Source organism: Panicum virgatum, chromosome 1N, assembly GCF_016808335.1.
Source record: "Panicum virgatum strain AP13 chromosome 1N, P.virgatum_v5, whole genome shotgun sequence".
NCBI classification, from domain to species: domain Eukaryota; kingdom Viridiplantae; phylum Streptophyta; class Magnoliopsida; order Poales; family Poaceae; genus Panicum; species Panicum virgatum.
In genome coordinates this window covers 63,483,909-63,498,533 of record NC_053145.1, presented here as the reverse complement: position 1 = coordinate 63,498,533, position 14,625 = coordinate 63,483,909, and the positions used below count along the sequence as shown (strand labels likewise).

Genomic DNA, 14,625 nt, shown 5'->3' with positions numbered 1-14,625 from the left:
CATGAATACATAAATGGAACCTTTCTCAAGGCAACGTTTCATTACTCCAGGTCCTTTGTGAAACAAAAGGAAGTTTGACTCATTTTTTTTTTGTCAAAACGGCAGGGGCAAAAAGATCTTGTGATAAAAGCATATTTGAATGCTCGGTTTGTGGTGTTGCTGTCATTTTTTTCTCCCTTGTAATCGCTGCTGAACTCTCCTAATTTAATGAGCCTACAAGAGGCTCCAGCATATATTGGTGGGGATCCCCCCCCCCCCACACACACCCCCTAAAAAAAACTAAATCTTCTAGGGGTCTTTAAATTTGCTCGAACTCCAACAATAGCCTTTATTTCTGATTATAGAGGGCTTCCTAAAGATCCCTAGGAATATAGGGTGGAGAAGAGATTTTAAATTTTGACAGCCTGCTTAAAATAGAGGGTTTGTTGGAGTAATTTTTTAGTTTGGCCCTCTAAATTTGAGATAGATGGTTGTTTAGAGGGTGTGGAGAAGTCTAAAAATAGCATCTTCCCCGACCCATTGTATGTTTCCTCGCCTTTTACATGTGTGTACAATCATTTTTCAAATGGACGCCAAAAACAGATCGTTGATTTTTCTTGTGTGCACGTCGGCAATGGCGATTTTCCTATAGCAAAGTCGCATTCACCTTCATCATCCGTAAAGAATAGTACCAAGTCCCAGTCTCCGTTTAACTACTAACCCATACGGACCTCCTCAGGACTCACCGTCGCCGAGCCCAGTCCTTCACCGTGACACCGTCGCCACCCTCCATCCGCCGGATCCGGTCAACCGGGCCGCGCCGAGCCGAGGCCACCCGTCCCCAGGAACCGCGCCCGTCCGGCCGTCCCCCACCTGCTATATAACCCCGCACCCCCGACCCCTCGTGTCAAACCATCCGATCCAACTCGATAGCACGCGCCAAGAACTCAACTGCATGCACCGGAAGAAGCAGCAGTGATCAGTTGCACTCGATCGATCGATCGATCGCGTCAAGAACTGCAGCGCGCCACCAGTCTCGCCGGCGAAGAAGCAGGAAGAAGAAGAAGGAAGGCGGCCGGCCGAGCGAGGGAGCGAGCGAAGCTAATCATCATTAACTAGCTAGTCACCATGAGGATGCTGTTCCGCTGCTTCGTGGCCTCGGAGCCGGCGGGGGCCGGGAGCGAGAGCGGCGACGAGACGCGGGCGACGAGGGAGAAGAAGGCGGTGCGGCGGATGCGGAGCGCGACGGCGCGGCTGCGGTCGCTGTCGCCGGACGACCTGTCGCGGACGCTGGCCTCCTCGGGGCTGCACGCCTTCACCCTGGCGGAGCTCCGGTCCGCGACGCGCAACTTCTCCAGCAGCCACTTCATCGGCGAGGGCGGGTTCGGCCCCGTGTACAAGGGCTTCCTCGACGAGCGGCTCCGGCCCGGGGAGCTCCCGCCGCAGCACGTCGCCGTCAAGTACCTCGACGCCGACGGGCCGCAGGGGCACCGCGAGTGGCTGGCGGAGGTGGTGTACCTGGGGATGCTGAGCCATCCGCATCTGGTGAAGCTCATCGGGTACGGCTGCCAGGACGAGCAGAGGATGCTCGTCTACGAGTACATGGCCAGGGGCAGCCTCGAGCACCACCTCTTCAAGAGTAAGCTATCATTACTTGCTGCCACGATCGATCGCCAACTACTGTTACATGCACCTTGGGGAATGAATGTCGCTGATGGACACGAGTGTGTGATTGTGGATGGTGCAGATCTGCTGTCGAGCCTGCCGTGGTGCACGCGGCTCAAGATTGCGGTGGGCGCGGCCAAGGGGCTGGCGTTCCTGCACGAGGCCGAAACGCCGGTGATCTACCGCGACTTCAAGGCCTCCAACATCCTGCTCGACGCGGTGAGTGCGTGCACATGCATGATGCTGCCTGGTCTTACTCACTGCAAGTCTCCGGTTAATCTCTTCTTCTTCGTTAGTAATAACTACGACCAATTCTCCGGGTTAATTAGCTTTGGTTTAATCCCAAGGAATTCCTCCTGTCTCTGTGCCGACGCTACCTGGAGGCTGGAACTAACTAGTACTGGTACTAGACGATGCCATGCCACCACGTTTAATTTTCAATCAACCAGTTGGCCAATCTCTGTTGATGTGTTGTACATCTGTCTAAGCGAGAGGACTTCCATGATAATGCTCTTAGACCAATCTCAGTGCACATTTTCGTGCCACCACAGTTAAAAAAAATTGTGGACTAGGTAATACTCCTCTCTCATTCTATGAGGCTCTAGTCTCTATGGAGATTTCATGGAGAGTTTCATGACATTAAATTTTAAGCTACATAATTAATTTTGCAGACATGGTAAGAAGATAGAATGAGGCAGTTTCATGAGACGTGAGTAGAGTTTCATTACCATGAAATCTATCTGTCCCAGTTACCTAGTTCTCCATCAAGGTAACTGTGCCATGAAACTAGTCTGAAACTCCTTTCTTCTCTCTCCTCGCCACGTCAACAAAATTGATAATGTGATATATCATTTAATACCATGAAACTCTTTATGAAGTCATGGAGACAGCTATTAATTATCTTATTAGTTGTGGCCGCCAACTTACTTAAAATAAAATAAATCATAAGTAAAATACCTGGGAATGAACCCATCAAATTAGTAATTGAGAAATAGGTGTTCTTTTCTGATTTGTTTACTTCTCCTACCGAATCTGACAACAAAATCATTAATGTCCCGGTCATTATTCTAAGCAGGCAAGAAACGTACTTTTCCGGTTAGTTGGTGCATCCCGGCCGGGCGACGATACAAAATTGGTTGTTGCCTTGTCTTAGCCTAGATAGATGGGATAGACCTTGGTATGGTACTAGCTAGCTCCAACCACGTACAATACTGCTAGTATTGGCTAACCTAACACTCTTCTCGACTCTTGAAACTTGAGACGAACCTCAAAAATGGGCAATCGAGAGACGATCCATGCGTACTTTTCCCAGACTAGTAAAATGCGCGCAAGCATCGAATTTTGACACGGAAACAACGTACCAAACGTACTAGAATTAGCAAACACGATACGCGTCGACCTGACACGTACACTATCTATCTAGTAGGATAACGGTCGAAGCAAATATGTCAGGATGAACATTGCGTGAACTGACCCAAGATTATGTCTGTACTCTGGCAGGACTACACGGCAAAGCTGTCAGACTTCGGCCTGGCCAAGGAGGGCCCGCAGGGCGACGACACCCACGTCACCACCCGCGTCATGGGGACCCACGGCTACGCCGCCCCGGAGTACATCCTCACCGGTATGCACGTCGTTAATTAATCGATTATTAGTATTAACCGTGCGGCGAGCACGTCGTTAATTAATCACTGTACTACTTATTAGTGGGGGTACCTGGCCACGAATCACGATCAGAGTGAAACTGACAGCGTGTGCTACTACGATAACGATACGCAGGGCACCTGACGGCGAAGAGCGACGTGTACAGCTTCGGCGTGGTGCTGCTGGAGCTGCTGACGGGGCGGCGCAGCGTGGACAGGCGGCGGCGCGGGCGGGAGCAGAACCTGGTGGACTGGGCGCGCCCGTACCTGCGCCACCCGGAGCGGCTGCACCGGGTGATGGACCCCAGCCTCGACGGCCAGTACTCCGGCAAGGCCGCGCACAAGGCCGCCATGGTCGCCTACCGCTGCCTGCACAGCGTGCCCAAGTCGCGCCCCACCATGCGCGACGTCGTGGACGCGCTCGAGCCGCTGCTCGCCGTGTGCGCCGACGTGCCCGTGGGGCCCTTCGTCTACACGGTCCCGGCCGACGACGGGAAGGCCGGTGAGGCGGAGGTGGCGGCGGCAGCCAGGAAGAAGTGCCTCGCGTCGGCGGTGCACGCCGAGGGCGAGCTGCCGGCGGGGAACCAACGGTACGAGAGCTCGGTGGCGGGGCGCAAGAGCTCCTCGCCGAAGCAGAGCAGGGACAGGGGCGCGTGAGTGCGCGACGGAGCAGGCACCAACTGATCAACTTACTTGGATTGGATGCAATGGGTGTTAGCCTGTGCATTTCTTCCTGATCAAATTGTGAAGTGTATATAGTTAGTGTCAGCAAGGTGCAAGCTTAAATTGTTCGTTGATTCATTTTTTTCTTCTTGGTTATATCCTGCTGTGGATAACCGAGAACAAATTGTATTCTAGCTATTTTTAGGAAGAAAGGATGTCCTTTTTTCCTTTACCTTTTTGGCATGCACTGCCAACTCTAGCTTCCGGAGAATATAGGAAGATAAGATCATTGTGTTACTATGTTCAGTTGAGAAGTAAGATCATTACGCAGATATGTATCTCATCACTTCAGGTCAAACAAATGCTGCCGGCCTCAGTTATGCATATTATCCGTGATGCGCATTGCTCAATCTGCCACACGCGCACATAGGCCAACAGGGCTACTTCAAATTCATTTGTTCTTCCAGTGAGAATCACCACTTAACCACCAACGTGACGTCCAAACAAGCGGACAAATTGATAAAGGTAATCTTTCTCTCCTGTTCTTGCCGACGTTCACTTGTATAGTTGTATCTGATACCATCATATGTCTGCGGCAAGGAAGTTGCCAGACAAGGAAACCTGCCAATTAGAGAAATAAGTAGTGAGCATCCGGCATGACAAATCAGTATCCAGAGTACAATTGACATCTTTGATGTCCTCGATTATCTAGAATTTAGGGAAGGAAGGATAAAACTATAAACTGTTACCTTCTCGCCAGGCTTGAATGGGGGCAGACCTCTGTACGGACAGGTGCCGCACCGGAATGCATCACCCAACCCACACTGCAAGAATCATTCACAGACATCACTAGAGGAAATATAACGATGAGGAATGGATCCTCCACAAGAAAGCGCTAATGGAACTGTAATTCTAGAAGCAATACTTACACTGCCACAAGCCGACTGAGGATTATTGATCTGCTCGGCAGTGAGCTCTAGCTTCTCTACCTTTGCCTCAGCCTCAGCCCTGCCACAAGTACAGTTCTTGCATGCCTTCCTTGATGCCCTCACTTCACAATCCCCAACTGGTGAAACACAAGAGGGACTTTTGGAACCTAAACTTAAATTGAATATATTGACAAATGTCAAAATAGGTCCAACGGTTTTATGACTGTACCAACTGGAAGTTGTGGTTTCTTCAGGTCCTCCTCAGACAAGAGGCTGTCTTCATCAATAAGTTCTGAGTCATCATCAATTTGAATCTTAGGAAGGGCCTTTTTTGCTTTCTTAAGGGGGAAAGAAGAACCCATGCTCCAGCTGGCCTTCTTTGCCTTAACCTATGAGTGGTTAAAGTTACGTCAAAATTAAATCCTGCACAACAACATTAACACGCTGTAATGCATAAATTTGGGCCATCAGTAGCTTGCGTTCAATATCAGTGTTTGGCTGACAGAGACAAACATAAAATTAGAAATAAAACACAGGAAGGTTGTTAGTAAGATATATTCAAATAAGTTACCTTCTGACTGGAGGAAGGTGCAGAGCTCTGCACCAGTACTCTTCCGCCAGCTTTCAGAACCCGGCAAATTTCAGCAACCAACTGTTCCCTCAAGCTTTCCACATTCTTTACAACAGCAAGAACAGCGCCAACTGAACCATCATCAAAAGGCAACTTCCCAACTATTCCATGTCAACACAATAGTTAGATAACAGGTTCATGATTAAAAAAAAAGTTCATACATTAATTAGTTCAGGACACCGAAGCATAACACAAATCAAAACTGAACATCAATTAATAATTGAATATGGCTTCCCAAAATTTGAGATACTAGCCTAGCTTATGCATGCAAAAAGACACCTGCTCAAATTCACAGCCGTGAAGCATCAGTGGCTAAGAAATCGATTCCTTTTCACATATCATTACCCCAGATTTCTCGTCTGGTTGTGAAAGCAATGGAGATTGCGTGAGATATTGGATTGAATTGATTGAGAGATAGATGTACAATATATAGGGGTGAGGAGATCGGGGTTTATAGAAACAGAGCCCAACTGATCTCCTATCTCTCTAACCAAACCAGTGGCCCGCCAGCTATAGAAGCCAGGGCGCAGGCCCACACAATATACGCAAACATGCTAAACAATGCCTTGCTAACAGGTTGGTCTGTATATATGAACTCCTTTTCAATTTCCCTCCTGTCTTCCATTGCGTGTGAACGATCGATAGAAAATGCATGAGCCATCAGGTTAGAAACTACAAAGAAACCTTCAACTCTGAACAAGTTTCCGAGGGATATCCATGGATTCAATTATTGCAACTTTGGGAGCGATGCAGATTCCCAAATTGGGTAAAAATGCAATCCTCAGAAATACGAATTCATTTTTCTGTTACATAACAGGTCCCCCTGTTACGTGAGTAAAAGTTCCCTTCTAAGCAATAGAAAGCAGAGATACCACTGGAATAAACATTACAGACCAAAAAGATAGGATCAACTAACTTCGCCTTCACATCACTAGTCATTACATATATCCCAAATCAGTGCCTCTTGCCTGCAGTTCCACAATACTCACACAAGTATAGCTGATGACCTAATTGCAATTAATGTATGAAATCCTAAGAACCCAACGTGCATTACAAATTTGATTGGTGAAGGAGCACCCCTTGCAACAAAATCATACAACAAGGCACGCTATTTCAAACATCCAGGGACCAGGGAGAGGGGTGATAATCGATCGGTTTCTGAATCCATACAATCCACTCACGAACTTCGAGCTTTATCAAAAAAAAGTGGGGGGCGAGATACCAACCGAGCGAAGCGCACTGGGTGATGACGGCCACCTCCTCGCGCGAGACATCGGCGGCTGCGGCCAGATCCCCCACCGCCCGGATCGGAACCGCCACCTCGTCCGTCAAGGCGAGCGCCGAAGCCATGGAGTCAGATTAAGGCACCTACAAACCGCAACCAAGAACCCAGAGCGGAGACGATGAACACGAATTCACTCCGACAGACGCGATCGAATAACAATACAGCTACACATTTTTTGCTGCCCACGACGCGGATTCAAGTCATCATACCTGAGACAAGGGAGCGGATCCGACGGGAGCGGCGGTGAAAACCCTGGTGGAAGCGAAATTGGGTTTTGGCCATAGCCGAAGTCCCACCACATCTTCAAAAAAAAAACCTGGTGGAAGCGAAATTGGGTTTATGTACCTATTTATCCGAATTTTACATCTAAGTCCCTAGATTGGGCGATTATTAATCACAATCCTATTTAGGGGGTGTTTTGAAAATTACCAGTCCCAAATATTTACAAAATGATCCCTAGTTCAGGGGGTCATTCTGCAAATATTCCGGGCCGGCTCGGAGAAGCCGACGAGTCCGCTGCCGTCGGCGAGCCTCGCTCGCACAGCCCATGATGAAAACCGCTCGGTCCCTGCGGGAGGAGAGGCCGAGCACGAGGAGGAAGTGGGAGGCGCAATGGGGTAGGTTGGGGAGGAGGAGGCGGAGCTCGACGAGGGTCTTCTCCATATGACTAGGTATGACAATTCCACCCACGGATGCAGGTATCCGCGGGTTTCAAACCCACGGGTGCGAGTGCAGGTTTGAGATTCCACACAGCCTAACATCCTAATTGTAAAATGAGCACCGGAACCATAACTCCACACTCTCGTCTACACTTAATTGTGGATTATGATGTTGCTGCTGTGCTGAATTGTTATGTGTTACTTTGAATAAGTTAGCTTGCCCTTATTACTTATGAAAATATGTTGCTTGACTATTTAAATTGATGAATTTGTGTATTTTATATCTGTTGCTACATTCGCGAGAGCATCCAAAATCCGTCCGAAACCCGAGTGATGTACCTACGGACGGATTTTCCTCAACCCATGGACTGCCTGCGGACGGATTTTCTCCAAACCCATACCGCGGTGCCTACATACCCCACGGTGCGCGTGGAGTAGATGCGGAGCTGGCGGGACGGGTTGGCGAGGGAGTAGACTGTAGGAGGTGATGAAGGATATCAGCGCCGCCGTCTTGCCGGCGCCCGTCCGCGCGAGTCGAGGGCCCATGTACACGTGCTTCTCCGGGTCGATGGCCGCGTACGGGAAGTGCACAGGCAAACCATCCGTCCGGCATGGTCTCCGCGGCAGGGAGAAGAGGGAGGGAGGGGCATTCCGTTGATTCATTTTTCTGGTTATTATATCCGACACTGAATAACCGAGAATAAATTGTATTCCCTCTGTTTTTGAAGGAAAAAAAAGTCATTTTTCCCCTACTTTTTAATGGCATGCACCGGAGAATAAAGGGAAGTGAAGATTATCGTGCCGTCCTACTGTGTAGTTGAGAACTAAGATATAACTACATAAATATCCGTTTCAGGGAGTCAGCACTATCCCTTTAGATCAAACAAATAATGTTGCCCGGGTGGGCCGCGTCAGCACTATCGGTCATGCGCACTGCTCAATTTTCCGGATGTACTCATTTTGGGCCAGTGCGAACAGTTCTTACAACAATCCCTGTACAACGAACTATATAGCTAAGAGCCATTAAAAAAAACTATATAGCTAAGAGGAGTGGAAGCCCATAATTTGGCATCTCGCAACAATTGTTGCTTTTAATAACTTAGAAAAAATCCACTCCCCTTAGCCTGTCAAGGCACCTAAACAACAATACAACATCGCAGATGGATGTAACCCCATAAAAACCTAGGGACCAACAAATCTTCAAGGCAGCCTTACCAACAAATCACCGTGTTCGGCAGGCTGGAGCTGGAGGCTGGAGCTGGAGTGATGTGAGATAAAAATACTGTGACTTGACTGGTGGCTGGAGGCTGGAGTTGGAGTGATGTGAGAGAGAAATACTGTAGGAGCTGGAGGCTAGAGACCAGCCGAACGCAGTGATTCATTCTATTGGACAGGCTGTGGGTCCTGCTGTCTGAGTAGAAACTGTACTGTTGTATAGTGCTGAAGAGATTCTGGAAGATCGACGTCAGCATAATCCATTGCCGGGATAGCCATGGACAGATCCTCGGTAGAGAATGGTACACTGTAGCAAGCAAGCATCAGATGTTAGTGCAAAATAGCAAACCACTCTAGTCTGTTCCACATTAGCAAATATCTGGCCTAGCAAAGCATCTACTGTTTGGAAATATTTTCCCTACCTTAAGTCATCATCCAACAAAAAAGAATTTGACACAAGATTCTGGGTATCCTTGTTGACCATCTCCCGCATTGCAGCAACCACCTACCAAATCTTAATCTTTTCAGAAATGCATGAATCCCAGAAAAGTGTAAAGTTGAGCCAAAAGGACATACCTCGTTTGATATGCCTTGGGTATTGTATTTGTCATCCCAGTACATCGAGCATATCCTGTAGATTTGGCGAACACTCAAGGACTACATGAAGCACCAGAGCAATTACTAGTTAACACAATCGCTCAGAAATTACTAGTCTGCCATAGATATACATTTCATACCGGGCAAAGATCTTGTCTGATCTCCTCAAGTGTCTTTTTTCTTTTTTGGTGTATAACCTGCGTCATGTAATTAGTGAGAATAGCCAATGACATAAAACAACCAACAAATAAGAGGGGGGGGGGGGGTAGCCAGCTTGCAGAATGAATTACCAAAAAACCAACAGCTTGTCTGATATAATTTAGCTCATGCCAAGATGTCCCCGCAAACTGAAATGGATATAAACTTTTGAAGAAAACTGAACGATGCTATCCAATACTCTTAGTAAAGAAGAATCTTAAGTTTGGATATGCCAAGCAAAACCAGTTCCAACAGGGCTTAATAACAGAAGGATAAGAATGTAAATATGACACAGACACTTACCTCCTCTGTGACATCAGTAATCCATTTCTCCAACAAGGATAGCCCAGCTTTCACGTATTCCCCATTGGAGAATGTACAACATTCACGCCGGAGAAGAAGACTGACAAAAGAAAATCGCTGTCAGTATATTCATGAAATGGAAGTAGTTATTTTCCTTCATATTTTATTCCAGCCGTATTAGAACAAGCATGTATCCGGCAGTGTATACATCCCATGACCCATAACCTTCAACAAGTAGTACATTACTTCAAAAATAAGCAGGCCCTTCTCTCCAATATTCAATAATTTGCAAATTTAACAAAGATGGAAATAGAATTATATTATTCATTGAAAAATTCTGGTTGTTGTAAAATGATATAGATATTCCCAGTAATTCATTCCTAGACATTCAATGGCTAGCATGGCCACACTGTTTGCACGTTATAATGCATATATACCTATTACCAAGTTTCTGAGATGGAGAAATTACCTGTTAAACAATTGTATATTGATGAATGAGAATAATTGTGTGATAAGTTTACGAATAAAGAAGGATGGCACCTGCAGCAAACTGATATTAGACTCACTTGGACAAGGCAATAAAGGCTATCAATGCCTCTTTGATGACGTTTGCGAAAGATCAATCCTTTCTCAGAGGACAATAATAAGGCTTACATAATTTTCTCGCAATGAATCCATAAGCAAGTCAAGGAAATTGACAATGTTGTCCCAGTTAGAATTTGATGCCGGCTGGGCACCAACCCCAGGTGACTTGGATGCTTTTCCAGGTTGCCCACGTGTTGACTTTGGAGCCTGCATGTAATCACAGAGAGTTGCCATAAGATGATAAGATACAATTGACCAATGCAGTTGTTATTACTAAATTGAAGAAACAATCATATACCTGGATGCAAACATTAAGAAGAGGTGATATTTCCTTTTTCAGATTATCTCTGAGCTGCCCAAAGATCTTTTCGACACATGCAGTAAGCTGCTGTTTGAATAGTATGGCTGGATACCGCGCATCCACTTGTGGCAGAGAATCACTGCGGCCTACAAGCTTTGAAGGAGACCTCAGCGTCTGAAAGAAACATAAAGTGTTGTTATTCCAGTCAGAAAGCAAAATCAAGTCTATTCATACACAATTTCTGTAGAAAATCATCAAGCTACTAATATTGCCCAGTACTCAAATTAAACTGTATACAACTACGTTTGTGCACCAGTTAAAAAATGCTACGAAAGGTAATATTTCAAGCAAGTATAAATGTTAGCATTTGTCGTTCTGGTTTTTCAACTAGACAAGAAATTCCCATCAACAATTGGAAGCAAAGCAACTCTCAATCTACGTATGGCATGAGCAAGGGTAAGGCTACATAGAAATTGCCTTCCTCAGACCCCCAACACCCACCCACCTTCTGTGGGAGCTTTAAGCTCTGGGTATGCTCCCTTCATACGAAAATGGCAGTCAAAAGAGCATTGTGGTATACTCCCTCAGTCATAAAACCACATACTAGGTTGTATGCAGTCAAACCATCTTTTTCTGTATGTAGTCAAACTCAAACTATCTTGTAGGAGAGAATAATGGCTTCAATCCCTCCAAACCCTAGAAGGGTGGGATATATAATTCCTATACATGGGCCTCTATACATGGGCTCAATATACACCAACACCCCCCTGCAGTCTGAACTACCGGCGCAGCGGTGTTCAAGACTGGACAACAAGAAAGTACAAAGGGCAAACACCCCCCTGCAGCCACAACTAGCCACCTGTTACGTTGAGACTGGAGCGAAACTCTGAGAAGATCGAGGAGGGTAGTCCCTTGGTGAAGATGTCGGCAAACTGGGAGATGGTCGGGACATGGAGTACCCGAACATCGCCGACGGCGACCCTGTCGCGCACGAAGTGCAAGTCGATCTCCACATGCTTCGTCCACTGATGCTGAACGGGGTTGGTGGAGAGATACACGGCGCTGACGTTGTCGCAGTAGACGAGCGTGCTCTTGGCGAGCGGGCTGTGGAGCTCCGCCAAGAGCTGTCGTAGCCAGGACGCCTCCGCCACACCGTTAGCGACAGCCCGGTACTCCGCCTCGGCACTGGAGCGGGAGACAACCGGCTGCCGCTTGGACGACCAGGAGACCAGGTTGCCGCCCAGGAAGACGGCGTAGCCGGAAGTGGAGCGGCGAGTGTCCGGGCAGCCAGCCCAGTCAGCGTCGGTGTAGACCACCAGCTCCGAGGTGGGAGAGCGGTGAAGAACCAAACCGAAGCCAGCAGTGTCCCGGACGTAGCGGAGGAGACGCTTCAGTGCAGCAAAGTGAGACTCCCGGGGATCATGCATGTGAAGACAGACCTGCTGAACGGCATAGGTGAGATCCGGCCGGGTGAAGGTGAGGTACTGCAAGGCACCGGTAAGGCTCCGGTAGGCAGTAGGATCAGCCACGGGCTCACCCAGATTAGCAGACAGCTTCGCTGAGTATCGACAGGAGTGGAGCATGGCTTGCAATCAGTCATCCCAGCCCGCTCCAGAATGTCGAGTGCATACTGCCGCTGGTGAAGGAACAGGCCAGATGGACGAGTCTCAACAGTAACGCTCAAGAAGTGGTGGAGCTGACCAATATCCTTCATAGTAAACTCCCGTTGCAGAGAGGAGATGACGCGCTCAAGCAACTGCTGACTGGAGGCGGTGAGCACAATATCATCAACATAGAGCAGCAGGTAGGCAGTCTCATCCCTACGGCGGTAGATGAATAGAGAAGTGTCAGCCTTGGCCTCAGTGAACCCCATAGTCAGCAAGAACATGGCGAACCGAGAGTACCAAACTCGAGGAGCCTGCTTCAGACCATAGAGGGACTTGTTGAGCCGGCAGACCATATCCGGACGACTCGAGTCCACAAATCCTGTTGGCTGACTGCAGTAGACTGTCTCTGACAGAGTGGCATGAAAAAAGGCATTCTTCACATCCAGCTGGTGCACAGGCCAAGAGCGAGAGAGTGCAAGCGAGAGGACCGTGCGCACCGTAGCGGGCTTCCCCACTGGACTGAAGGTCTCATCATAGTCCACACCAGGCCGCTGGGTGAAACCCCGGAGAACCCAGCGAGCCTTGTAGCGCTCCAGTGTGCCGTCAGCCCGACGCTTATGCGTTCAGATCCAGCCTGTGACCACATTACCACCAGACGGACGCGGCACGAGGTCCCATGTCTGGTTAGCGAGAAGAGCCGCGTACTCCTCTTACATCGCGCGACGCCAGTGAGGGTCCGCCAAGGCGTCGCAGACAGAGGAGGGTACCGAAGAGACCCGCGGCTCCCCCTCGGTGGCGAAGAGTCGCGGCCTGAGACGCCATCCGACGAGTCACCATGGGATGGATATGCCGAGGATCCCGATGGACGACTGGCGGGTGGTACACCTCCGGCTCGACTCGAGAGCGAGTCGGTGTTGGCGGCGGCGGCGACGGCTCTGGTGTAGGCATCGCAAGAGCCTCCGGAGCGGAGGCGGCGCCGGTGTCGGCGTCGAACGACGCTGGTACACCTGCACCGGCTGAGCGTGCCGCGCAGGTGCAGGAGGCACCGGGGCTGCGCGTGGCATATCAGGAGACCCCGGGGCCGCACGGCATGACAGGAGGTCCTGGGGCCGCGCGTGGCGCGACGGCGGGCACCGGGGCTGCGCTGGGCGCAGCAGGGGTCACCGGAAGCAGTGCCGGTGCATCGGGAAAACCTGCAGGGAAAGGACAGACGGGTAAAGGTGGCTGAACCACCGGGTCAGTCGGAAACAGCGACTCCAACTCGGAGTCAGGGGAAGGCGTGGAGGAGGTGGAGTAGGGGAAGTCCGACTCGTCAAACACGACGTGTCGGGAGATCAGGACGCGGCGAGAGGTGAAATCAAAGCATCGGTACCTCTTGTGGTCAGGGGAGTACCAAGAAACACACGAGTCGAGCGGGCGCCAGCTTGTGAGGAGCAATGGCGGAGGTGTTAGGGTAACACGCACACCCGAAGACCCGAAGGTGGTCGTAGCGAGGAGGGGTACCGAAGAAAGCGTGGTGTGGAGTGGGAGCAGGGGAAGCAGTGGACGGAAGACGGTTAATCAAGTAGGTGGCGGTGTGGAGGCCCTCGGCCCAGAAGCGCGGGGGCAGAGAGGCCTGGATCAGAAGGGTGCGCACGACGTCGTTCGTCGTGCGAATCATCCGCTCAGCCTTGCCGTTCTGGGGAGAGGTATACGGACAAGACATACGCAGCTGAACACCCCGAGAGAGGAAGAAAGAATGGGAGGTGGAGTTGTCAAACTCACGCCCGTTGTCACACTGGACGACCTTAATGGTGAGGCCGAACTGAGTGGACACCCAGACAAAGAAGTAGAGGAGGGTGGAGAAGATCTCAGACTTGGCGCGCAAAGGGAAAGTCCAAGAGTAAGTGTGAGAAATCATCGACCACCACCAGATAGTATTTGTAGCCAGAGAGGCTGAGAACAGGATAGGTCCACAGGTCGCAGTGAACAAGATCGAAGGCATGCGTCACATGCGAAGAAGAAGAGGAAAAAGAAAGCCGAACATGACGACCAAGCTGGCACGCATGGCAGAGGTGCTCAGCAGGAGGCCTAGTACCAGGAACATCGGTACTACGACCGAGCTGAGCTAGAACGTCGCGGCCAGGGTGACCAAGACGACGGTGCCAGGTGGTGGAAGACGGCGTCGCGGCAAAAGCGGTAGACGAAGAAGGCGAGAGTGGTGCAGCGGAAGACGAAAGGCGAAGGGTGTAAAGGGCCCCGTGCTGTCACACCGGAGGAGCGGACGCCGGGAGGCCGAATCCTTTACAGTGAGGCAAAAAGAGTCAAATTCGATTGAACAAGAGTTGTCAGCTGTAAACTGACGAATGGAAAGAATGTTATGAAC

At 49.6% G+C, this 14,625-nt stretch overlaps 3 protein-coding genes across 7 annotated transcripts in view; 1 reads left to right on the top strand and 2 right to left on the bottom strand.

Moving 5' to 3' along the window:
• The first annotated feature begins 888 nt into the window (after positions 1-888).
• On the top strand, positions 889-4,280 carry LOC120657365 (serine/threonine-protein kinase RIPK-like). The gene is made up of 4 exons (XM_039935666.1): positions 889-1,618; positions 1,727-1,863; positions 3,145-3,268; positions 3,424-4,280. Exons 1-4 carry the CDS (start codon positions 1,108-1,110, stop codon positions 3,942-3,944), a joined length of 1,293 nt encoding a protein of 430 aa, XP_039791600.1. The 5' UTR covers positions 889-1,107; the 3' UTR covers positions 3,945-4,280.
• Positions 4,240-7,146, bottom strand: LOC120657366 (anamorsin homolog). 3 transcript variants are annotated; one of them, XM_039935669.1, is made up of 8 exons: positions 7,005-7,146; positions 6,737-6,878; positions 5,451-5,611; positions 5,315-5,377; positions 5,109-5,268; positions 4,880-5,016; positions 4,700-4,774; positions 4,245-4,571 (listed from the first exon to the last, which is right to left on the bottom strand). In XM_039935669.1, exons 2-8 carry the CDS (start codon positions 6,858-6,860, stop codon positions 4,533-4,535), a joined length of 759 nt encoding a protein of 252 aa, XP_039791603.1. In that variant the 5' UTR covers positions 6,861-6,878; positions 7,005-7,146; the 3' UTR covers positions 4,245-4,532. The 3 variants fall into 3 exon arrangements, with proteins under 3 accessions (XP_039791601.1, XP_039791602.1, XP_039791603.1); XM_039935667.1 differs by lacking the exon at positions 5,315-5,377 and having other exon boundaries at positions 4,240-4,571; XM_039935668.1 differs by lacking the exons at positions 5,315-5,377; positions 7,005-7,146 and having other exon boundaries at positions 4,240-4,571; positions 6,737-6,998.
• A 1,235-nt stretch (positions 7,147-8,381) lies between these two features.
• The window catches only part of LOC120657364 (protein OPAQUE1), a 30,572-nt gene continuing 24,328 nt past the window's right edge, over positions 8,382-14,625 (bottom strand). Inside the window, exons 30-39 of one of the 3 annotated variants that reach the window (XM_039935665.1) lie at positions 10,651-10,827; positions 10,422-10,559; positions 10,237-10,307; positions 9,768-9,867; positions 9,557-9,613; positions 9,407-9,463; positions 9,246-9,326; positions 9,092-9,174; positions 8,831-8,976; positions 8,382-8,672 (exon numbers count right to left, since the gene is read on the bottom strand). In XM_039935665.1, the coding sequence (XP_039791599.1) occupies positions 8,838-8,976; positions 9,092-9,174; positions 9,246-9,326; positions 9,407-9,463; positions 9,557-9,613; positions 9,768-9,867; positions 10,237-10,307; positions 10,422-10,559; positions 10,651-10,827 (903 nt within the window). In that variant the 3' untranslated portion in view covers positions 8,382-8,672; positions 8,831-8,837. Of the gene's footprint in view, positions 8,977-9,091; positions 9,175-9,245; positions 9,327-9,406; positions 9,464-9,556; positions 9,614-9,767; positions 9,868-10,236; positions 10,308-10,333; positions 10,560-10,650; positions 10,828-14,625 lie in introns of those variants that run through there. The other 2 variants (XM_039935664.1, XR_005668145.1) reach the window with 2 other exon arrangements.